This window comes from Huiozyma naganishii, chromosome 5 (genome assembly GCF_000348985.1).
Source record: "Huiozyma naganishii CBS 8797 chromosome 5, complete genome".
Taxonomy (NCBI): domain Eukaryota; kingdom Fungi; phylum Ascomycota; class Saccharomycetes; order Saccharomycetales; family Saccharomycetaceae; genus Huiozyma; species Huiozyma naganishii.
This window is the reverse complement of record NC_035926.1, coordinates 699,524-722,116: the sequence shown is the minus strand read 5'-3', so window position 1 is coordinate 722,116 and position 22,593 is coordinate 699,524. Positions and strand designations below refer to the sequence as shown.

At 44.8% G+C, this 22,593-nt stretch overlaps 11 protein-coding genes and 2 non-coding genes across 13 annotated transcripts; 6 read left to right on the top strand and 7 right to left on the bottom strand.

The window, feature by feature from the left end:
• Positions 1–9: 9 nt before the first annotated feature.
• On the bottom strand, positions 10–2,277 carry EGH1 (hydrolase; the record flags this gene model as incomplete). The annotated part of the gene is made up of 1 exon (XM_022608359.1): positions 10–2,277. The coding sequence occupies one exon, from the start codon at positions 2,275–2,277 to the stop codon at positions 10–12; it is 2,268 nt and encodes a 755-aa protein (XP_022464863.1).
• Positions 2,278–2,610: 333 nt separating this feature from the next.
• On the bottom strand, positions 2,611–2,682 carry KNAG0Etrna4E. The gene has a single exon. It is a non-coding gene; the product is annotated as a tRNA-Glu (tRNA).
• Positions 2,683–3,503: 821 nt separating this feature from the next.
• INP51 (phosphoinositide 5-phosphatase INP51) lies at positions 3,504–6,338 on the top strand (the record flags this gene model as incomplete). Its single annotated transcript, XM_022608358.1, has 1 exon — positions 3,504–6,338. The coding sequence occupies one exon, from the start codon at positions 3,504–3,506 to the stop codon at positions 6,336–6,338; it is 2,835 nt and encodes a 944-aa protein (XP_022464862.1).
• A 137-nt stretch (positions 6,339–6,475) lies between these two features.
• Positions 6,476–6,706, bottom strand: KNAG0E03580 (uncharacterized protein; the record flags this gene model as incomplete). The annotated part of the gene is made up of 1 exon (XM_022608357.1): positions 6,476–6,706. One exon carries the CDS (start codon positions 6,704–6,706, stop codon positions 6,476–6,478), a length of 231 nt encoding a protein of 76 aa, XP_022464861.1.
• Positions 6,707–6,914: 208 nt separating this feature from the next.
• BET1 (Bet1p) lies at positions 6,915–7,461 on the top strand (the record flags this gene model as incomplete). Its single annotated transcript, XM_022608356.1, has 2 exons — positions 6,915–6,925; positions 7,050–7,461. 2 exons carry the CDS (start codon positions 6,915–6,917, stop codon positions 7,459–7,461), a joined length of 423 nt encoding a protein of 140 aa, XP_022464860.1.
• A 225-nt stretch (positions 7,462–7,686) lies between these two features.
• Positions 7,687–9,783, bottom strand: EPS1 (protein disulfide isomerase EPS1; the record flags this gene model as incomplete). Its single annotated transcript, XM_022608355.1, has 1 exon — positions 7,687–9,783. The coding sequence occupies one exon, from the start codon at positions 9,781–9,783 to the stop codon at positions 7,687–7,689; it is 2,097 nt and encodes a 698-aa protein (XP_022464859.1).
• Positions 9,784–10,335: 552 nt separating this feature from the next.
• YIA6 (NAD+ transporter) lies at positions 10,336–11,466 on the bottom strand (the record flags this gene model as incomplete). The annotated part of the gene is made up of 1 exon (XM_022608354.1): positions 10,336–11,466. The coding sequence occupies one exon, from the start codon at positions 11,464–11,466 to the stop codon at positions 10,336–10,338; it is 1,131 nt and encodes a 376-aa protein (XP_022464858.1).
• A 307-nt stretch (positions 11,467–11,773) lies between these two features.
• NAS2 (Nas2p) lies at positions 11,774–12,448 on the top strand (the record flags this gene model as incomplete). Its single annotated transcript, XM_022608353.1, has 1 exon — positions 11,774–12,448. The coding sequence occupies one exon, from the start codon at positions 11,774–11,776 to the stop codon at positions 12,446–12,448; it is 675 nt and encodes a 224-aa protein (XP_022464857.1).
• Positions 12,449–12,868: 420 nt separating this feature from the next.
• KNAG0Etrna6V lies at positions 12,869–12,942 on the bottom strand. Its single transcript has one exon. It is a non-coding gene; the product is annotated as a tRNA-Val (tRNA).
• Positions 12,943–14,100: 1,158 nt separating this feature from the next.
• MPH1 (3'-5' DNA helicase) lies at positions 14,101–17,040 on the bottom strand (the record flags this gene model as incomplete). The annotated part of the gene is made up of 1 exon (XM_022608351.1): positions 14,101–17,040. One exon carries the CDS (start codon positions 17,038–17,040, stop codon positions 14,101–14,103), a length of 2,940 nt encoding a protein of 979 aa, XP_022464856.1.
• Positions 17,041–17,246: 206 nt separating this feature from the next.
• AIM21 (Aim21p) lies at positions 17,247–19,601 on the top strand (the record flags this gene model as incomplete). The annotated part of the gene is made up of 1 exon (XM_022608350.1): positions 17,247–19,601. The coding sequence occupies one exon, from the start codon at positions 17,247–17,249 to the stop codon at positions 19,599–19,601; it is 2,355 nt and encodes a 784-aa protein (XP_022464855.1).
• Positions 19,602–19,782: 181 nt separating this feature from the next.
• IST3 (U2 snRNP complex subunit IST3) lies at positions 19,783–20,301 on the top strand (the record flags this gene model as incomplete). The annotated part of the gene is made up of 1 exon (XM_022608349.1): positions 19,783–20,301. The coding sequence occupies one exon, from the start codon at positions 19,783–19,785 to the stop codon at positions 20,299–20,301; it is 519 nt and encodes a 172-aa protein (XP_022464854.1).
• A 666-nt stretch (positions 20,302–20,967) lies between these two features.
• On the top strand, positions 20,968–21,834 carry YJU2 (mRNA splicing protein YJU2; the record flags this gene model as incomplete). The annotated part of the gene is made up of 1 exon (XM_022608348.1): positions 20,968–21,834. The coding sequence occupies one exon, from the start codon at positions 20,968–20,970 to the stop codon at positions 21,832–21,834; it is 867 nt and encodes a 288-aa protein (XP_022464853.1).
• Between the last annotated feature and the right edge of the window lie 759 nt (positions 21,835–22,593).

Below are 22,593 nucleotides of genomic sequence, written 5' to 3'. Positions count from 1 at the left end.
TATACAATATTACATAACCTGACAACCAGCCGCATCACGCGCATCGCTGCCGCCAGTTCGACACACCACCTCGAGGTACTGCGACCCAGACCCGTGGTCGCACCACTTCAAGACCTGCCGCTCACGATAGTATTCGAACCTACCAGACGAAGCACGGATGCTCACTCCACCCAATGGGAAGTGGTACTGCGGCAGGAATATGTAACTGGTGTGGTTGTCCCGGCCACCGGCCCCATGCACACGCAACCCATACTGCGGCAAACTGCCAACCCATTTAAACTCCGCGTACTCAAGGGAACCTTGCACCCGCAGAGGGAACGGTCTCAGCAGCGCCCCAACAGCCCTGATCCCCGCGTGGTCCAAGGCGGTGACGGGGCAGTATGACCTCAGCAGTGGTGCGTCCGACTCGACATCTGGTTCCGCATCCTCGATAACACGAATGAACTTGCTCTCGCCGCGATACTCCACCTTGGGGCCAGTGTCCTCTCGGGACACGTCATCCGGGGACCAGATCGAGAAGTCCTCGTTATTCCACTCGTCCCCCCATTCGTGGTTGTTACGGTGGCAGTAGCACCACAGACTGAAGGACAAGTTGGTGCCTTCAAGAGCGTACATGATCGCGTCCAGCGCCCTCGTCTGTGCTGAGTAGTTCCCGCCAGCACGGTACGACTTCTTCGCGTTCATGTCAAAGGGCATCCCAATCTCGCTGAACAGCACACCAACGTTCGCACCGACGTTCGCGGCCACTTCGTCCCGCATGGTCTGCAATTGGTTTCGGATGGACTTCCGAATGTTCTCCTCGCCAAAGACAAGGCTTGTTACAGGTAGCGAGTACTTCCCACGGACGATCCCCACGGTGTCCACGTTGTACAGCTGATTCCATGTCTTGAACATCAGCGAGAACCCGTCGTAGAAGTGCAGTGCGTACACGGTTCGGTCGTCGATCACAGAGGAACCCTTTGCGAGGGGTGGTTCTTCCAACACAGGCGGCTGCAAGAAGATCAGAGAGTCCTTGTCTACAGCACGGAAGGCAGAGTGGAACCGTTTGTAATGATCCATGAAGATCCGGTTGATAAAGTACCCTTTGTCCACTTTCGCTGTGCCGTGGCTGCCGTTGCCCGGTAACTCGCTAAAGTAGTTTGGTTTCAGCAGAGTACATGAACCCTGCGGACCCTTCCGGGACCACACCCCGTGGAGTCTCCATATACATTGGCCAGCGGTCCACTCATCTCCATGTTCCCAGCCGTACTTCTTGTCCACTATATCCCTCTCCTCAGCGGTAAGCCAGCAACTAACGCCACTAGGTTTAATCTCCTGCGACTGAGTCTTGCTGGGTCCAAACGTCGACAACTCGAAACACTGTACCGTGGTGCCGATACCCTCGCCTAGTTTGAAACTCGCAAAGGGCGTTGGCGTGGACCCAAGTTTCAACTTCCGTTCCTTCGGTATGGACCCCAGGGAGGTCTGTCCAATGTACCCAAAGTTCGGCTCATTGATGCTCTCTAGTCCGATGACACAGTTCTCGGTGAACAATTCGGGTGCCCTCTCGCGGACCCGAGCGTACAGTGTCATCACAGCATCGCAAAACTTACCCTGGAGGTACTCTTGAATGTTGACCCCATTGACGACACATTTTGGGGCAAACAGTTCACCGGCAAAGAACAGCGTAAACATTGTCTGAGAGGCTAGCCGGAAGTAGTTTGTAGCCCACAGCATTTTCATGTAGGGACCGTTTTCCTTGCCACTCTTTGGATCGATGTAGTCATTGTGCAGGAGTGCCGCCTCAGTGGCCTTAAACTTTGTAGGATCAAACCCACAGCACAGTAAAGTCCATAATGGAGCCCCTGACCCGCCACAAAACCTCGACCACACGTCTTGGTGCGGGTCCAAGTACACGTACACTCCGCCCACGGCGTGGATTTTCTTCAGCAGCGCGACCATGTAGTCCATGTACTCGTAGTCGTAGACACCGGGACCCTCATGTTCAAGCGCCTCCCACGTAAAGAGCACTCGCACAGCATTGAACCCGAGGGACTTGATCCGGTTGACGTGGACCTCTACTTCGTCCAGGGGCAATGGATGCCCAATAAAGCTCACTTTGTCCGCCTCTGTATAAAATGGGGAGTCCTCAGTGCGACCAATTGGAGCGTGTGTGGTCAAATATGGGCTCGCAGGGAACTTCACGCTCGGGTCCAGATTCACACCTCTCAATGCAAACACTCGACCCTTCGCATCGCAGAATTCACCTCTCTTCGATATACTGATTCTGTCCATCATGTTGCAAAGAATAAGTAGCACCCAAATAAGTCACAGCTGCACATAAAACGGCCAGTTGTACGCAATACAGAGTAGTTAATCTGACACTAATGCTCTACCTTGTGGTTGTCTCAAGAAACGACTCTTCTAAGGGACATTCCTTTGTTCATTGAGAAGTATATCATTGTTTAAAAGAAGAAAGTGAAGATGAAAGAATGAGAAGGACTACATAAATGGCGTCTTCATGACCTCATGAAATGGTCTCTGTACTGTGATCTGTTGGATGGGCAAGGGCTTGAAGTGCAAGCCATTGGCGTGGTGTTCTAAACCGTTTGTGCAACAAAACGCAAAAAATTCCGAAGCCGGGAGTCGAACCCGGGTCTCCACGGTGAGAACGTGATGTGATAGCCGTTACACTACATCGGATACTATTTGATAAATAGAAAATATTTTATTTGGATATTTTCAACAAATTTAGGTCATGCGCTAATTACAACTTTTGACTTTGGGATGACTTAAATGCTGTAATATTCAAACACAGTCTAAATATGAAGTTTGATATGTGCTTGTAGTAAACCCTGTTACCAGTTCATATCCAGTGGATGTCAATTTGAACAACTTCCCCTCTCTCCAGGTTTGTGTGATCACAATGGGCACTCTCCTTTCAGAATACAAATACACCACACTGGTCTTAAACTGGTTTCAACACACGGGCCCCCTGTTGTACCTGTACTTGGGGAGAAGTGCACACTTCCAGCACGGCAAGTGTATCGCTCACATCAGCAGATGTTTCCCCTCAAATTCGCTCTGTTTCCTCAGTCACAGGCTCAATTGCTAAACATGACTCCAAAAAACTTTGTATCCGAGCTTTGACTGGCCGGTCATACCGTCTAACTGCCTCCTGGACTCGGTGCAACCACTGGCAACTTTGTCTCCGGAAATCACCAAACAGCATGATAACTGCAAATAAAAACTTACACTTCGCACGTTTTATCTCAAATACACCCTCATATCCTACACCACACCACCGTCATACACGAACAAAGAAGTCACTGATGTGACTGCAGCCATTCGATGCCTTTTCGTTGGTGCTTTCCGGCAATTACGCAATTTTGCGATTTATTCGGAAAGAGAATTCTATCTTTAGAGGAAGACGACTTAAGAGTATCGAAACAAGGGATTGTGGGAGCAACAAGGTCTGGTTATACTGTGTGCGAACTAGTTGTAGAGCGAGGTAGAGTCTGTGTATGTCTCCCAACACCAGACTCTTTATTGGGCGAAGTCCCAGATCTATTGTGCTTTCAAGAGATGGTTACAACTTTAGGTTCCAAAGGTTCTATGGAACCGGGCAGACGGGGCCACAAGTGCAAAAAGTACCCACACTGGTAATTAAGTCAATTAGTAGCGAGGAACTGTCTAACAAGACCCAATATGTCGAGCTTCCAAACTACGTCTTTGATGCATTTTTGGGTCTGATTACAGTGCACGGGTCCATATATTTGATGACAGTATCAGGATCACAGAATGTGGCATTCCCACGTTGGAGAATGGAAAATGCCAGATTGATACCTTACGAAAAGATTTATAGAGTGATAGACGTTGATTTCTTCAGTTTGGATTCCGCTGTGTTTGATTCATTCCATTTCGAAAGGTCAGAACAAAATAACGACAAATTGATCAACGAACATCCATGTGGACCGCTGAAAAAAATGTTCAGGGACGGGTCCTTCCATTATTCAAAGAATTTGGACATTTCTACAACGATTAAGAACCATGGAAACGCACACTCCTTCGAATATATCATAAATAACTGCGAACCAACTTTTATCTGGAATTCCCCACTGGTGGAAGAGATTATTACTTGGAGGGGACGCGTTCCCCAAGAGGAGAGACAACTTTTTGACAATTCTCAGATGCTGGCATTTGTTATAAGAGGGTTCTGCAGAACTGCCGTGGTTCAAAAGGGTTCGGATATCTCTACGGTTACTTTAATTTCAAGAATATCCACAGAGGCCAAAGAATATTCCTTGAGCAATGAGTGCATGAATGAAGAGGGGGAAGTTCCCAATTCCGTGGAGAGCGAGATTGTAGTGACTACGAATGAATTTATGTTCTCGTACAAGCAACTCGGCGCAAACATCCCACTATTTTGGGAATACACAGAGGGACAGTTGCTCTCTCGCAAGCTGAAAATATTGAAGGATGCTGGCCACACTCAGCTTGCATTTGAAAAACATTTTGATACATTGGAATCCAAGTACGGTGTAGTTAGCGTAGTAAACCTTGTGAAACCCAGAAGCGAATCCCAAGAGACCTTGGCGATGATTTATAAAAAATGTGCGGAACAAAAGGGGGTCAAGATAACCAATCTTGAATACAGCTTAAACTCACTGACAAAGACTCCGCATAAACTACTCTATCTTTTGAAGGAAGATATATATGAGTTTGGAGCATTCGCATATGACCTTTCAAAGGGAATCTACTTTGGGAAGCAAACTGGTGTCTTAAGAATAAGCACGATGGAATCTGTCGAGAAACAAGTGAAAGTGCAGATGATTATCAGCAAGGAGACCATTGAGCTGGCCACCAAGGAAATCAAAGACTTTAATTTAACCGCATCATTCATCGATCTTCACGATCAGTTATGGGTGGAACATGGAATGTTATTGGACAGACTCTACTCTAAAAACAGTAAAAATTTAGGGAAATACCGAAAGGTTTATTTTAAGCTGTTCCACTCCAAAGTTAGACTGTACGACCCATTGCACTTTTATATCACACAACATTTGAAGCAAATAAAGGATAAGTTCACGTACGAGAAGGACACGACCATCTTTTGTGGGACATTTAACATAAGTGGGAAATTGACAGAGGAGAGTTTAAGGCAGTGGCTTGTACCAGAGGGTTCCCCCGGAGATGAACTGGCCAACATTTACATAATTGGGCTGGAGGAGCTTATAGAGCTTACTCCTGGTCATATGCTTTCTACGGATCCGTACGTCAAATTCTACTGGGAGAAGAAGATATCATCTGAGTTGAACGCAGCGAGCGACAAAAAATACATCAAGTGCTGGAGCACTCAGCTTGGTGGTGTTTTGCTTCTGTTCTTCGCTGCGGAAAGCGAGGCCTCCAAAATCAAGAATATCGAGGGTGACGTTCGGAAGACCGGGTTTGGTGGTATGACGTCGAACAAAGGTGCAGTAGCAATGAGTTTCAATTACTCTGCGACGAGCTTTTGTGTCATCGTGTCGCACCTTGCCGCGGGCCTCGACAACGTCGAACAGCGGCACAATGACTACAAGACTATATTCAAGAATATCCGGTTTGCACGCGGGTCGCGCATCAAAGACCACGACGCAGTCATATGGATGGGTGATTTCAATTACAGAATCCTAATGTCTAATGAGGATGTGCGCCGGCTGATCCAGGACAAAGAATTTTCGAAGCTTTTCCAAAGGGATCAACTGAACCAACAGATGATCTCTGGTGAATCGTTCCCATACTTCCACGAGATGCCAATCAACTTCCCGCCAACATACAAATTTGACCCAGGTACCAAGACTTACGACACGAGCGAGAAGATGCGGATCCCCGCATGGACAGACCGTATTCTGACGAAGGGCGAAGTTCTAAAGCAATTGGCGTACGGATACGCGGATGACATCACGTTCTCGGACCACAGGCCAGTATATGCGACCTTCCAAGCGCGGATCACAGTTGTCGACGACGAGAAGAGGAACAGTCTGTTCACGAGCATCTACGAGAGAATCAATACGAAGCTTGCATCAATGGACGATGCTGAGAAGACGGCGTTTCTGAACGAAAACTCGCTGGACACGGATAGGGGCACCGCTGGAGCGACGTCGAAGAGCAGCCCCGCCGAGGGCTCCACTGAGGGCGCCAATCCCGGGAACAAACTACCCCCACCGAGCTCAGACATGAAGAAGTGGTGGATCGGGAGGGGCAAGCAGGTCAAAGTCGTTCTTAATGTCGACCCAAGCAAGGTGATGCTTAACTCCAAGCGCGACCCGAACCCGTTCACAGACGACAAAAGCGAGCCTCTATTTATCAATAGACCGTAAAATGCATACACCTGGGTGGTTGGGAGGGGAGCCCGTTAACCAGAAGAGAGCACATGTACCAATTACGTACGTTAACTAGATCATACTACCGGTATAAAGACAACCACATACATATAAACACTTCACAGACCGCACGTTCAGAAATCGGGCAGATCGTCGCGCCGCCTGGGTTCGTCCCCCTTTGCACTCCCCAGTTTGCCGCTGGTCAAGTCCTTCACCTGGCTGAGCATGCCGTTGATCACGCCCTCGACGGCGTCCAACTTGTGCTCGACGCTCGTCGCCGTCTTTTCGCCCTCCTGGATCATCTTCAACGCTTCAGCAAAGTTCCTCGTCTCCACGTTCTTCCCGTCTACACCATCACTCGTCATCTCAATGCAGTGGATGGGAATCTTAGCGACAGAACTGTTCAACGACTGTCTTCAAAGTGTCTAACAGAGTGTAAGACCGGTTTTAATTCACTTCGCAGTAAGAAAAAACACTGACGCTGTGAACTTGAAGTGACGTTAAGAAGGTGCAAAAGACGTGCTTGTTGCTGGTGGTCGGGGTGGTCGAGTTGATAGAGATATAGATACAGTCATGAATTCAAGGTATGTTTAATTGTTGTTGAGGAGGTTGGATTTATTCATTTGGGCAAACCGTCTAGTTTACTAACTGCTATATTCGATAAACGTTACATTGCGTTCTCTTCACCCTACCTGTTTCGATGTCTAGTTATGCAGAGGGGACACTTTATCAGCGGGATCAGAGCAGAACACAGCTGTTTGGCTCGAGGGACAATGTGAATTCTGATCCACCATCTTCCGCATACGATACGAAATCGACGATGGATTATTCACAGAGTAGGCTTGCGCAACTGGAGTCGCAGAGCGAGGAGCATATGGGGTTGATGAACCAGAAGGTCAAGGCTTTAAAGTCTCTGTCCCTGCGGATGGGGGATGAGATCCGGGGCAGCAATCAAACTCTCACCAATCTAGGCCACACATTCGAGGGCACAACAGCCAAGCTCAAGAACACGTTCACTAACATGATGACGATGGCCGGTAAATCTCGAATCACGATCAAGATGTGGCTTGCTATATTCTCCATCGTAGGGCTCTTATTCTTTTGGGTGTGGGTTCATTGAAGGGAATGGGGCGTAACTTGACATACGTCCATGCATAATTACTTGTCCAAGCATTTAGTACCCTACCCCCTCCCCCTCCAAACAGTAAAGAGCATGAGGCGAGATGGTAGTCGCACTGACCCTCCCGTCCGTTTCCCGTTTATAAGAAACATCTTATCGTACTGGATTCAAACAAACAACTATGCACGTATATACATATATTTAGGGATCATGAGACAAGCATACTCAATCCTGGAAGTTTTTCTTCTCGTAAGTAGTGGTACCCAGGAGTCCCGTCGTGTTCCTCTTCGCTTTGTAGATTCTGTTGATCTTCAAGTGTTTCAAAAAGACGGCACCCTTCCACGTCACTATGATGATCAGGGCTAATAGCACGAAGTGGCCTAGTCTGAATGACAATCCACTGGACCGCCTGTTTTGAACGGCAAAAATACGAATGGGGACCCCATGAGGGGCCTCAGAGTCTGCCTTTTCCGGAATATTAATAGATATCAAGGTGTCGCGAAGATTATTTGGAGTGCTGTTCAAAGTGCTTTGTGAAACGTCCTCGTAGATCAGCTTCTTGTTCTTCGTGTCAATTATAAAGACATCTCCAACGCTACGGCGGGCAACATTTGCATCCACTTGCAATCTGGCTAACAGGTCATCGACGTCACTAACGTCCACATAGCCTAGTAAGGTCTTCCGGTCGTCCTCGTGCACAATCTCAATTCTCATTGCACCTACTATCTTGTCAATTTCTGTGTTTTTGTCCCGCAAACCCTTTATAATCTCCTGCTTTCTGCCTCGTCTATTAAGGATCTTCTCGAACATGAACTTCATTCTTGTGTCTTCAAAATCATGGTATCCGGCCAAGAACTTATCCAAACTTTCCGTACTTTGCTTCTGAGACTCTTTGTCAGAGGTATCGACACAGAGCAATGTCAACGAATCGTATATCTCAGGATTCGTCCTCGTAAGCTCCTCAACATTGGTGTGATCGACTTTGCTGATAAGTGGCTTCGAATGCTCCATGACCCAAGACATGATCAAATCTGGGTTCCTCATCTCCGTTGTAGAGTACCCATGGAAAACGTGAGGGACAACATCTCCGTCCTTGAATAGAACAAAAGTTGGAGACTGAGTAAGTGTAGTTAGAGTGAAGAATGCCTCGTCTAACACCCGTTTGGAGTCCCTGTTGTAACGGTTGATATCACTGTAAAATTCTTCATACCCATCACGAACCAACGTCATAACATTCTCTTGGGATGTGCGGAGTTCAACGTTGGGCACTCTTGACAGCGAGTGGAGCAGATACTCGAATATCTCGAAATCTTCGGATACCACCGTTTTGGGGTCATAGGAGAACACCAAATGTATCTTTTGCGAGTTCAAAGGAATGTACGCTTCACTCGAAAAATCTAGTTTATAGTACATCATCTCCTCCAACTGCTTATTGGTTATCGACTTGGGTTTGTTATTGGTGTAAATACTCTTTGCAAAGGCCTCGTATGGGGTAACGTCTGCAGTAAATCCATCGTCATATACAAATAGATTATTGGTCGTCTTGTTAGGTAATACTAATGCAACCCTTGGGTGTCTTTCCGCGTATTCATCGTCAAACTTGAGTAATTTGTCAAATCCCAGTTTGCTGCAAAGTTGTTGATGAGCAGCACAGTTCAGATGTGCAGATTTAATACCATACTTGAGCAATCTGTTAGACAGCAACATCCAAGTTCTTTGGAACGGACTACAGTTTTCGCAGCCAATAAACTTGGAATACGAATCAAAATCATCCATCGTTTCTGTGGGCCAGAATGAAACAAAATAAGGTTCGGCTGCCTCCCCGGAGATCATTTCCACAAATTCGGCATCGTCTATAAGCCTGCTTTCGCTTTTATTAGTGAGTGTTTCTAGATTGTCAGGGTTGATCGCTTCAGTCTTCGCGAAATCCACGATACTTGCCACGTTCCTCTTCCCACTAGCTGGATAATTTTTGATAAACCCGTTGGGCCCATATAGTCGAAGAGTGGGGAAATATTCGATGTCCTCATCGACACACAGATCACCGCTCGCTACACAATCGATCTGGTTGAGTGTAATGCCCAGTTTCTCGCCCTCATCCTTCATCTGCAACCAGGCCTCCTTCCATTTGGGTTCTAATTGCTTACAGTGTGAGCAGTAGGGGCTAAAAAACTCCACTACGTGCAAACCATTGGCCAGCTCCAACTTGAAGTTCTCCTCAGTAAGAGGTTTGGGGAACCCGGCATATTTGTCATCAATCTCTTGACTGGCTTGGCATAAAAGCGATAATATAAATACAGCAAGCACCTGTGGGAAAAACATATTTCACAGTAGCGTCCTGCAGTGTATTCCGAGCAAATGTAGCAGGTATATGAGTTGGAGCAGGTGGTGTTGCTGCCTACAGCATGAAACAACCTCTGCCTTGCCTCTTTGTCTGTCTGAATATTTTCTAATATTCTATTTTATTTTTATTTCATCTATTTTCGTGCAACTGTGGCACATACTTATAAGGTTGATGCAGGGCTCAAAGAAAGTATCGACCCTGGTTCCACTGCGGATGCCTCTTCGCATTTGGTAAGTCAGGTTGCCTCAGTCAAACATGTATTAATTGTAGATATATAAATATAGATATATATCAACATGTGTTTATAATAGTTAGAAGGTGATGGGATGTTTGTTGTAGGTGGTTGTATTTTTGGGTTATAGGGTTGTCGATTAGGACGGTGTTAATAAGTCTTCATTGTTGGTGTGGAGCACACGATGTGCAGAAAATAAATGAATGAGGCTGATGGGGAATATATGATCAGTTTATTTGGGTTTTGTTCGTTTTTCCCTTCCTTTACCCATGAACAGATACCGTTTTATCCGAGTTCGTCAGACATCTGCTTTGGGCATGTTATTTCTAACGTATTCAAACGACACAAGAGTAATGGCCGATGCAGGGACGGTCCGTAGTATGTTTGCGGTAAATCCGGAGTAGAAGGCTCGCCACCCCTCGTATTTATAAGTGTTGCGAATCATGGGCAACAGTTTGTGATGAATATTAGTCGGTAAATCAGCCTTTAATTGCATTCTCGTTCTTAGAATCTCGTGTGGGTACGTCAGTACGGATGCAACCATTTTGGACACAGATGACGCCATTATCAGATTCGGTAAATTGATGGTGTAGTACTGCTGGCCCTTGGAGTCTCTTGCTATGGAGTAGCAACGAAAGTGTATCTTTAGCTTTTCGTACACGGGAAAATGAATTGCCACATGGAATAGCCCCAAAAGAGACGGTACCAGCCCCGTATAGAAGGCTCGCAATCCCTCTTGTCTCCATATGCACCTGAATGCATCCAGCGTGCCCTTGTAATGTGTTAATTGATCCTGCGCATTTGTTTGTAGCATTAATCGCGTCTTGATCACCCATATCGGATTTGTGACCGTAGTGGACACCGCACCTGCAGTTATTGCAGAGCACGAATGCGATATAAAGTCCGAGTATGGGAACAATTTCGGGTAGACATTTTTCGAGTACTCGTAAACTGAGAAGTAAATCATCCAGGTGGGGAAGTACCCTAATATTATAGGTACAAGACCTTTGTAAAGTCCTCTCACACCTTCATCTTTCACTATAGTAGACATTGTCCCGAATATACCTTTATAATACGGGTTTTCAGTGGCTGCTTGCAACCCCTGCGCTTGCAATCTAGTCTTTGTAACATCCAATGGACAGACCATTATGCCAGAAATAAACCCTGCTAAGGCGCCAGACACGGCCGTCACCTTCGCATCGTTCAAACTGATCCTGGAGATCTTCTTATCTTTACTCGAGCCCGCACCCTCAAGATAGGTGTTTTCTCTGGCACTGTCTATTCGAAGGTTCTCAAAGTCGTTTCTTATGCTCTGTGCAACAACGTCATTGATTACTGTTTCGTTACAAACAGGAAGGTCTGTGGGAGCTAAGTAATTATTGTGGGATATATTTCCGGACCCTGTAATATCGTTATCATCAGGGGCCATTGCTTAATGGCTCAGTGGGCAAAGGAGGACCACTAAAAATGGCAAAATGCAGAAAGAGTCAGTATTAATATCTAGTGGTCTGCTACACTTCCCAGGATCAGTTGCTCGGACAATTTTACTCTTTATAAAGGTGCAGTCTAGAGTGTCACTTAGTTACGATTCTAGAAATTAATGGATATAATAATAATTTTCTTTCAAAACGCATCGAAGAGAAGGGTGTCAGTTGGTGTGGCAAAAAGCAGGTTTTAACAGTACGATAAGACGGTCTCAAATAGGTTTACCACTTTTTCTGTACAGTCATTGAACAATGACTGTTTCTGCGGAACTTCCAGAACCACATGCACTCCTAACCAATAGGCAAATCGATTCGTCATTGACTGATCGTATTTCCAGATTTCGAGAGATCCCTCTTGCTGAACTCATGGAACTGAAGCGTAATGTTGAGAGTGAGTTGGATAAACTCTATACGACGTTACACGACCAAGGTATTGGAATGGACACACCATTGATAACACCAAATGGGTTTCCCAGGGCAGATATCGATGTTCTGGAGGTAAGACTAGTGAGGCGGAATATCAACATGCTGAAAAACGACTTAAACAACCTTATGGAGAGGCTACATGCATTACTCAATGCGCACTTCAGTAATGATCAAAACGCTGCCGGAGGATCCCAGTTACGAGAAGACGCCATGGATATCGATTACACTGTTCCCTTTGCATTGATAACAGAGATTGCTCCCAACGGGCCCGTTCATCTTGCAGGGATTAATAACGGGGATAAACTCATCTCTTGTGGTGTTATACACGCTGCCAATCACAGTAGGTTGAAAAATCTACAAAACGAGGTGATCAATAACGAGAATAAGACGTTGAAAATCAGAATACTGTCGACGAACCAGCAGATCATGGATTTGCAACTGACTCCTACTCGAAATTGGAATGGGAGGGGATTGTTAGGCTGCCGATTACAAGAATTGTAGAGCTCTATCGTATCTTAGAGAGAGACCCACATGATACAGAGGTTTAGTTTCGTGTCGAAAATATTTGACAGTCTCAGAAACTAACTATTTCCTCGTATTAATTTAGCTGCATAACAGAATTTCGAGTCTTCCATAAATTCCTTATACATTATGAGCTACATATGGACAGGGTTCAGCCGGCCACCAACCAAACGATTGTCTATCGTTGATAATTTTGTAATCAGCTATTATTTTATGTATCCCGTCCTGCAGTTAAAATGAGAACCAGTCAGAGTGAACACAACTATTACTCTCTTTTTCAGTGTTTAGTTAAGTCAAAAGTCAAGAAACTGCTTGACAGTTCCTTGTATTTATATTCCTATGGGACCGGAATAAAACTGGAGAGTCCCATCTCTTCCGATGGAGATGCGGCAAAAAAATTGATTTCGCCCAGGATCGAACTGGGGACGTTCTGCGTGTTAAGCAGATGCCATAACCGACTAGACCACGAAACCGGGTAATTTACATTAACGAAAGTGTACTGGTTGTTTGCAACTTAAATAATTTTGCACGTGATTTGTTATTTGTGAACGACGGAAATTGGCACACACAAACATCGAAAAAGTAAAGCTTAGAAAATTCTATAACGGTTTGAAATTGGAAATTTAGGTGAATCACAAGGCAGGAGGATTCTTAGCAGACAGCATTAAACTTCGAGCTGGACAACTCTTTCTAATACAGAGAATTATCAGCGATTGGTGTGATGTTGTGGACGACATGCCGTAAATATAACCTAGATAGACTTTTTTTGTGTCTCGCTATCCAATATTTACTTGTTAGTTCATATGATTTTAGTCAGTTACCTTTAACCGTTTTCATCTGTATTCGTTCAACTGGTCACTTCACGTTCTTCACTTACAACAAATTTCTGAAATATGTGCAGTGCACCTCTACATTCATTAGCCAGGTCCATCTCTCTTTTCAGCGCATAATCATCAATCTACCGTTGCACATGCAGGGCTCCTTCTTTCGAATGGAATAATCAACTCGATTATTCAAACAACAGACCAACTCAGTAGTACCATGTTTTAATCCTACGAGTCTTTGAAAAACAGAATGAGTACCCTTCTAACAAAAGGCGGTATTTCCTGCTCGTATTGTCTCAACGTTTAATACAAAAAAATGGCGACACCTTAGGAAACTCCAAGTCCGTTCTTTATCGAACATCGCCACGTGAACTCACATGGCTCGATGTTTGAAGAAAGAAAGATGTAAATAATAATAACGCGTATTTGCGATATGCGAGGCCAAAAATTCCCTACATAGTCTGGAGAATGTTCTAAAAAGCGAACACCTACTGGCGACTATGAGGAGACGGTCTGGTTTTAAATTAAATTTCAACCAGCAAAAACACAATCTCGGACGGATCCTCACTGATATGCGTATTTCCCGTGCATAAGGATGGCCTCCTCGTAAGAGCAACAAGAAACGTAAACCCAAGTCACCCAGTCAAGCAAAGACTGGAAGAGAACATTGAAAGAAAATATTTTCATTCGTTTTTTTGAAATATTTATACTAATTGATATTGTCCTTTTGTACGAAAGAGGTCCACCCATTGCAGTTGGGGCATGCACACAAGCATCCCAGACGTGTAGTGGAGTAGGGCCGCTTGCTCACAATTCTAAATCGGAATCGGAATCCAGAAGTTGATCCAGTATTGCCTGCGTTGTTTTGTCTAGTGGCTTCTTATCAGCCATCAGCTGGCTCCCAGTGACTACGGAGGTATTGGGAAAGCTTGCTGATGAATTGGGTTCATCCATAATGGATAATTCAGAGTTGTCCTCTTTTACGACACCACTTTGTAGGCCTCTTGCAATGCATTTGGTACGATTCATGTCGATGACAGTGGATCGGTCATTATTTTTAAGGCGGCTTGCAAGTGAGATAATACTAGACACCAAAGAAGAATGGCCTACTTGGCCCGTTTTGGTAGCAAAATCTAAGTGCGGTACCAAGTCGATGGATACAGAGGCTTCCGGACGGTAGTGGGTCTCAAAATATTCTCTCTCTGAAGGTGTCAAGACTGGAAGCTCACGGGGTAAACTTTGCGGAGACTTTATAGCTGTCAGCTCTTCGCCTTTGGAGGGGGCTGTCGGCTGTTGTTGTATTTTCCTCTTTTTGTCCACCGTGGTAGACGGCTTGCACACATTGCGCTTTTTCAAATTGGCGTCGTCTATGGCATGTAGATCTACATCGTTATCGGAGATGGAATCCTCTGCAATCAGATCAACAATTCGTCTGGTACCCTCGGTTTTTATTTCTTTGACGGGCTCTCTTGTCACATTATTTATCTTGCCATCAACTACAATTTTTTTGCCGGTACTGTCTATGACGCATTTCTCCACCAGGTTAGACGCTGGGACTATACCTGTCTCGACATTGCTGGGCATAAAGAATCGTTTAATTGATTTTGGCGGTTCCGGTTTCTTCACCTTCTTCTTTTCTTTTAGCTTTGGTTTCTTTCCTAACATGCATTGTGTAGCGTAACGAATAACCTCGTCAGTATCTCCCATATGACTAACTTCTTCATTCTGTTCGTTGATTGGGATGAACTCCTCTACACAGCGCGGTGTGATTTCTGGAGGTAAAATTCGGTCAGATTTTTTGTACGTAATGTAGTTTTGTCCAATCAATTTCTGCAAGTTGGAATAGTCCTCCATAGCTTTTTCGAATTTACGTTCCTCATTGCTGCTAAACAACAGCATAATTCGCCCGTGTCTTTTTCTACCTGTTCTCCCCATTCTTTGAATATTTTTGATAGGGCTGCTCGTGGTGTCGTAGCAAATAATCAAATCGACCTCTCCAATGTCCAGCCCTTCTTCTCCAATAGATGTACAGATTAGAACGTTGTATTCTCCCTGTTTAAACCTGTGGATGATGTCCTTCTGCTGTTTTTGTGTCATACCATTGATCTGTGCATCTTCTGAACTTCCCGTTCTGCTGGCACTTCTCTCCAGTTTCTCTTGATCTTTCTTCTTCTGTCTTTCGCGTTCGATTTCCGCATCCTCCTCTTGTCGCTTCAGTCTATCGACCTTCTTCCTTCCCTTTGGTTGATTTTTCCGTTTAAATTCTACATCGTCAAACCCTTCTTTTGCTCTCGCTTGCCCGATGAAGATATGTGGTCTTATATGATGGTCATCCATTGCATCAACACATTTTACAATTTCCAAGGCGCTTTCTCTCAACTCTGTAAAAATAATCACCCTGGACATTGTTGCATTCCCCTCACTGAAAAACTCGGCTAACTCGTCTCTTATATGTTGTAGTTTGTCGTGACCCAAAAATTTGGGATCCTCTAAATATGCGTCGCATTGTTTCCTAAGGGTCCTCAAAATCGGATGGTAGTAAAACGAGGCAGCAATCTTATTCGTTGACTTCCCCAGGTTATATTTCGTGGTGAATTCGTTATATTTGTTCTTGAAATAACTGTAAAACGTTCGGATCCCGTATATTTTAATTCTCTTCAACATCTGGCCCATGTGGTTCAGTAACTGTAGAATGAAAAAATCTCGCCATTTTATACCTTCAGGTATAGATGGATTGGTGATGATCTTTTGGCTCTTTTGCATTGCGACAAACGCGTTGATCTGCGATGGTGCACAATGATCGTATATCTCCAGTTCAATTGCCTGTTTCAATACGGGCATGATCGCAATTCCAAGCTGTTCTATAATGTCTTCTATTTCCATCGATAGACCAACGGTTATCTTTTCTTTGTGTTTCTCCTTCATGTAGCGCAGAACGTCGGCGCTCTCCTCCGTTCTAAGCTCGATCTTTGATATGTTTAGTTTGTCGACCACTTCTTGGACATTCTCCAAAGTGGCCCCTGGGGTTGCTGTCAAAGCTAACACCCTATAAGAGGTGTTGAATCTGTCTATAAACTGCACGACATTCGCATATGCATAAGAGCCGATTCCTCGATGGGCTTCATCGATTACGATGCAAATTATCTCTTTTGGATCAAGCACACCTCTCTTCAAATCATTCTCAACCACTTGTGGTGTAGCAAAAAACACCCGCTTTTCCTTCCAGATTGTTTCCCTATTCTTCCTACTCTTATCCAACAAAATAGCTGTTTCATCATTCGGTATATCTGTAATTCCGAGACATGCTTGAATCTGTTGCGCCACAAGAGGTCGCGTCGGTGCCATGAAAATAATCTTAGCAGTCTTGGTCCACCGAAAGAAATTGAGCATCACAGTAGACGCAATAAACGTCTTTCCCATCCCTGTCGGAATGGCACAGAGTACATTCTGCAGCAGTGATTCCCTCACGATATCGTACTGGTATGTTCTCTTCTGTAAGTTTGTAGGATACACGTAGTAGTCCAATTCCTCCGTCCGAAAGGAATGGTGGCTCGGTCCATAACTGACCTCTCTGTGCACCTCATTGTAAAAGGGAACCTCTCCGGGAAGCACGTTATTCATCAGATCTCGCTGGACCGGTACGGACCGTCGCGTTGTTGTTTCCACCACTGTCCGATTCACTGTTTTCTCATATAACTCATCAAACTCCTCATCGTCATTGAGTAAATCGAGGTCCTCGTGGTCCATCCCTGCTCTTACAGCAGCAAATAACTGCGATCTTAACTGCTCTATCTATGGGCACACGTTTGTGTCTATTTGAACTGTCACCAGCCCACCATTTATTTATGTTTTTACATTAAGAGAAGCGCGTCACTTCTATAGTTCTGCACTGCTCAGAACTGTTGATAGTGTCAGCTCTCGTGCTTCGTCGAAGCGGGTACGTGACAGCAACAATGAGTGACAGTGGATCTAGTGAGGAGGTGAATCAAAGTGCTTTGAATAGTACCGTTCCAAAGGTGCCGTCGAAGAGGCCCCTTGCCAAGTCTCAGACATTGAGCGAGACGTCAGGGGGGAGCAACACGGAGTCACCAACGCCCGGCTTGCCTCTTCAACGCCCAGTACGGAGGTCCACGACTGAGCAATTGGAGGAGCTTGTTGATAATACGGAGGAAGAATTGCAAGAGATGAAGCAGTTCATAGAAAAGCATCGCTCACCCCTTAAGCCTCACAGGGATTCAGGCACAGCAGATTCGAATGCTGAACCAAAATCCCAAGAGAATAAGGGTACGTTTAGCGAATCATCTGCTGGAGATATTGGCGCTCCCGTACCAAAGATCCCTGAGAGACCCTCCAGGAGAGCTACGACGGACAGTTTTGATTCTCGTGCGAGTTCGACCATTTGCGACGTAGCTGGCGAGAAATCTGCAAAATCGGATGTAGCAGATAGTACACCGATTTTACAGAGTTTCGTCGCGCCTGATAATCGAGAACCAAGCGGCACTTCTGAACCAAGTATCCCGAAAAGACCAGCAAGAAGGCCGATCAAAACTGAGAATTCGCAAAGTGGTGCCCAAGAAGTACCTCATTCACGGGATAAAAATTCACCTGAACCTCCAAGTGTACCTAAAAGACCCTCCTCTACTGAAGGCGAAAGGTCCTCGCAAGAAGAGGGAAAGACTGAAGATCTGGTTGTGAGAGATGACCAACATGTAGGCGAATATGAAGCCCCCGAGCTGAACGCACCCTATGACGATAAAGTTCAAACTACAGTTAAAGGATCTACTGTAAAGCTTGATGAAGAACAACCATTTGAGAAGCAACCTGAACAAAATGAACCAAGCGAGGAAACTCTTAATGCGGCAAGCAAGCAGCAAACTGCAACTGAAGAGCCCAGCGCTTCAAAATCGGAGATTGGGCAAGACACGGAAGAAACGAGCGGACAATCTACAAAAGACATTGAAACCGTAAAGAATGAAGTCACAGCGATTTCGGATGAAGAAGATGAGTTGCAACAAATTCCTGAAACCAATGACCATCTGGCAGGCAATTCAGTGGAAGATATCTCTTTTGAAAGCGGAGCCAGGGAGGCCGCAACTGTTTCTCCATCAACGAAGGTGCAAGAGGAAATGATTACAGAATCGCTAAATGAGGTAACTGCACAATCGAAAGACACCTTTGGTCAAGAGACATCTGATTCGAAGGAAGATGTAGGTGGGAATGATGATCAAGCGAATACAAATGCAAGTTTATTGAACAATGGAAAATCAACTGAAGAAGAGGATCACGAGCCAGAAGCCGAGGTAAAACCTTCCATCCCAGCTACACGTCCAAAAAAACGTGCCCCTCCACCAGTTCCCAAGAAGCCATCCTCTAAAATTGCAGCCTTCCATAATATGCTACAAATGCAACAGCAAAAGGATTTGGCCTCGGCGTTACCTGAACTTGTACACAAGGCGCCAAAATTTTACCCTGTTCATGATCCCACTGGAGAGGACAACAGAGAGAGCGATAATGAAGACCGTGCCACTAACGAGGAAGATAAGCAGGATAATAGTTCGTTTGGCGGTTCCAGGGCGCAGTTTACCAAAAATTTGAATGGTTTAATCGGTCTACCTGGTATGGCCCCACAAAAGGGTATACCCCCTGCATTGAATAGAATGTTGGCTACATCAAACCCAAGTGCCTCCGAAGCTACTGTCGACGTTGAGAAAGTACAAGAGGGTGGTTTGTCTGATGTTCGTCAAAAGAGAGCCAGAGGTCCTCGTGGTAGAAAACTTCCAACAAAGGTTAACAGTGTCACTAAAGTCACTGACGAAAGCGGCCAGCATACAATTGAGATTTTTGAAGCTTGGTCAATGGTTTCCGGCTCAGGCACCAAACTAGAGAAAGACAGTTCCACTAAAGAGACGGAAGATGCAGATATGGTTACCGCCGAGCAAAGTGGTAAGTTTCAACATTCGGATGCTTTCTCAGAGAGCGAAGACCTAGCCTCCGGAGGGAGTAACGAGCTTCAGACGTCCACTATACCTGCAGAGATTGGAGAGCCGACCCCTGAGCCGAAAACTTCAAACCCAGTTATACAGAGACTAGCGGAATCAAATTTGATTAACGAGTCGAGCAGTTCTCTATCTGATAGCATAACATCTCGGGACCAAAGCGGGGGAATTATGGCTAAGGAACAACAAATGGAGGAAGATATGGAAAGGGAGATGGAACGGCAAATGCTCGAGGAGGATCGAGCATACAGCGAGGAGGCAGCCAAGAATGCTGTAGCCCAATTTGAGGATGGGTCCCTGCTGGAGGAGTAAATATACTGTTTGTATCCAATGTGTAAATTGTGTCATACTTATAGCCGTTTTTTGAAATCGATTAAAGTGATGAGTTTTTGACAAGTACTTTGGTATCGCTAAACAGATCCTTTACAATCCTGTGCTGAATCCTCGCGTCAGGTGTGCTTGAGATAGTGACTGATAGGGTGTATTGCATGATATGAGACAGGCAAGGGCGATTCAAAAGATCAACCAGGCGGAACTGGACAGTGGGATCATATCTCCTGAGCTTTCGTGGCACGATGAATACCGAGATCAAGCCTACATCTTCATCGGCGGATTAAACAAGAACCTCACGGAAGGGGACATCTTGACAGTTTTTTCTCAATTCGGTGTCCCAGTAGACATTTTGCTGGTAAGGGATAGAAACAGCGGAGAATCCAAAGGCTTTGCCTATTTGAAGTACGAAGATCAGAGGTCAACAATACTAGCTGTGGATAATATGAATGGAGTCAAGATTGCTGGTAGAATGGTCCAAGTTGACCATACACTTTTCGAACCTAAAGCAGACCACACTGTGTATAAAGATGCAGTAGACGCTGAGCTGAAAAAGGATTTCGTGAAGGAAACGGCAGCATCTACAGAGCCCAAGATGCACCAGATTAAAGAGCTAAGTTCTGGTCAGGACAACCAGGTTGATGATGACTTGGCGGATCCGATGGCTTCCTTTGGCAAGTAGGTATACCAAAAAATCCTACCGCACTATATTTTTACTATATCGGTGACCTTTCAGGATAATTGTCTCCCTCATACTCGTTGAAGGGAATCAGCTGAACATGTAATTGCCAAATACAGTACTGAGCAATGTGTAGAAGAGTGACACTCGATAGGAATAAACAGGGATCAATGATCTCATAATGGTAAAGTACATCCAGTTTCCCACCCTTTCTTGCATCGTCTAAAGAAACATATAAACTCTCGTCTATGAATTGCAAGATAAGGGAGTCTCAATTTTTTTACTGTCCAGTCCCGTTGTCCCAGTCTCCGTACGCTGTAAGACTCCGTAAATTGCTACTGCTTCAACAAAGTTTTCATGGATTCCGACCTTTGAGTTTTGACAAGATATCGCAAGTTGCCATTGAACAACATCATTTACATTTTTACTGTTGACAGCTAGAGTCATTCCCCGAGTGTTTTTAGCGCATACAGGTTCTACTTCCCCGCTGTATATCACTGCCACTTCTCATCTTTTATGCGAGAATCGATATTTTCTTTAAGTGGAAAATTTTTGAAAATTGTCTTTTCCTTCACTTGATGGGCATCGATAAGTGCAAAGTTAACCAAGCCGGTAAAATAGATTGAAACCACTGTGGTGACCTTCTTGAAGAGCACATACACGGGAATAATGTCGGAAAGAAAAGCGATCAACAAGTACTACCCTCCGGACTATAACCCGATGGAAGCGGGAAAAAAGGCGAAGAAGGCGAAAGGCAAACAACGAAATAGCGTCAAGATCAGGTTGATGACTCCGTTTAGCATTCGATGTTTAAGCTGTTCTGAATATATTCCTGAGAAACGTAAATTTAATGCGGATAAAGAAACGCTACAGGAGAAATATTTGGAGAGTATAAAAATGTACAAGTTCACGTTTAGATGCCCGAGGTGCGACAGCCGGATATCGTTCAGGACTGATCCTAAGAGTAACGACTATGTGATCAATGAAGGGGGTGAGAGAAATTATGTTAGGAGGGAAGATGAGGCTGCGAAGGCGAAGGAGGAAACCATCGATGAGACCCTTGAAAGAGTCGCAAAGGAATACGACGCTAAGGTAGGAGGTAAAGGGGGGCAGAGCATAGCGAATGGGACGAATAAAGTTGAAGAGTTGGAGTCACAACTTGATAAATTGCAAAGGCAACAAGAAAACGATGAGAAACTGGAGCAGCTCATGAAACACAACGCTGCGAAGATGAGACGGCACACCGAAATGTCGACTACGGGAAACAATCATGATCAAGATATTGATGAAGCTGTTGAAAGGGCTTTTGGTGGAGAAACCAACATCAAGGACGACGATGGAAGCGACGGCGTGGATGTTGTCAAGGATGAAAATAATTTTGCTAAAAATAAAAGTAAAGATGTGGAAACATCGCTTGACTTGGATGAACTGGTCTCTATGAAGAAAATCAAACTGAAATTGCAAAAAAGAATGGGGAACTCGAAGCCTAATTCATTGGGGATTAAAAGAAAAGTTACGAAAAAAGTACAACACTAAGATAATTCTCCACCTTTTATGGGCCAGGGTCAATTAATCTTGCCAACATAGTGAGGATATATTATGTGCTGTAATTTGCCTCCATATTACCGCTTTTTTCTGTAATGAAGAAAATACGTGTATCAAATCATCGAGTGAGGCTTACGGAATGGCAGGCGACCCCATTCCATATTCTGCGTTTTGAGCTGTGGAAATAAAAATAAACTCACAGTACTTCGGTGCACCAGCTAAGCACCTCAGTAAGACATCATATTGACGTGTAGATAAGTTTACAAAATGTAGTATCATTAATATAAAGCGACGCATTTATCATTTCATTAAGAGATGAGTGAGAAAGCAGGATGGTCCGACAAATGCGGAATCCTGACTGAGACTAAATAATTGAGCGATATTATCTCGAGAAACCCTAGTAAGATGCCCCTATCTTTCTGTAGTCAAAAATTGCAATATTCATAGCCAGCACTCTTCTCTCAATTTTTGTTTTTTCTTTTATGATTGGATGGCGTTTTTCAAACCAAATTTGTAACATAGGTAAAATGACAGTGCCCAGCAAGTGACATGAAATGTATTTTGATACTCTGGACGCAGGGCATCGGAATATGGTTAGTGCGCTTAGAACAAAATTTAGCCGATTGTAGCCCAGCGAGAGGCGACGACCAATCGGTGAGTCGAGGAAGAGTGAGCCAGGTTCTCCGTCCTCAGACGAACAGAGTAAAGCCGTGGCTTTGCGTCTCGAGAGAATCAGATGGGTCAGAAAGA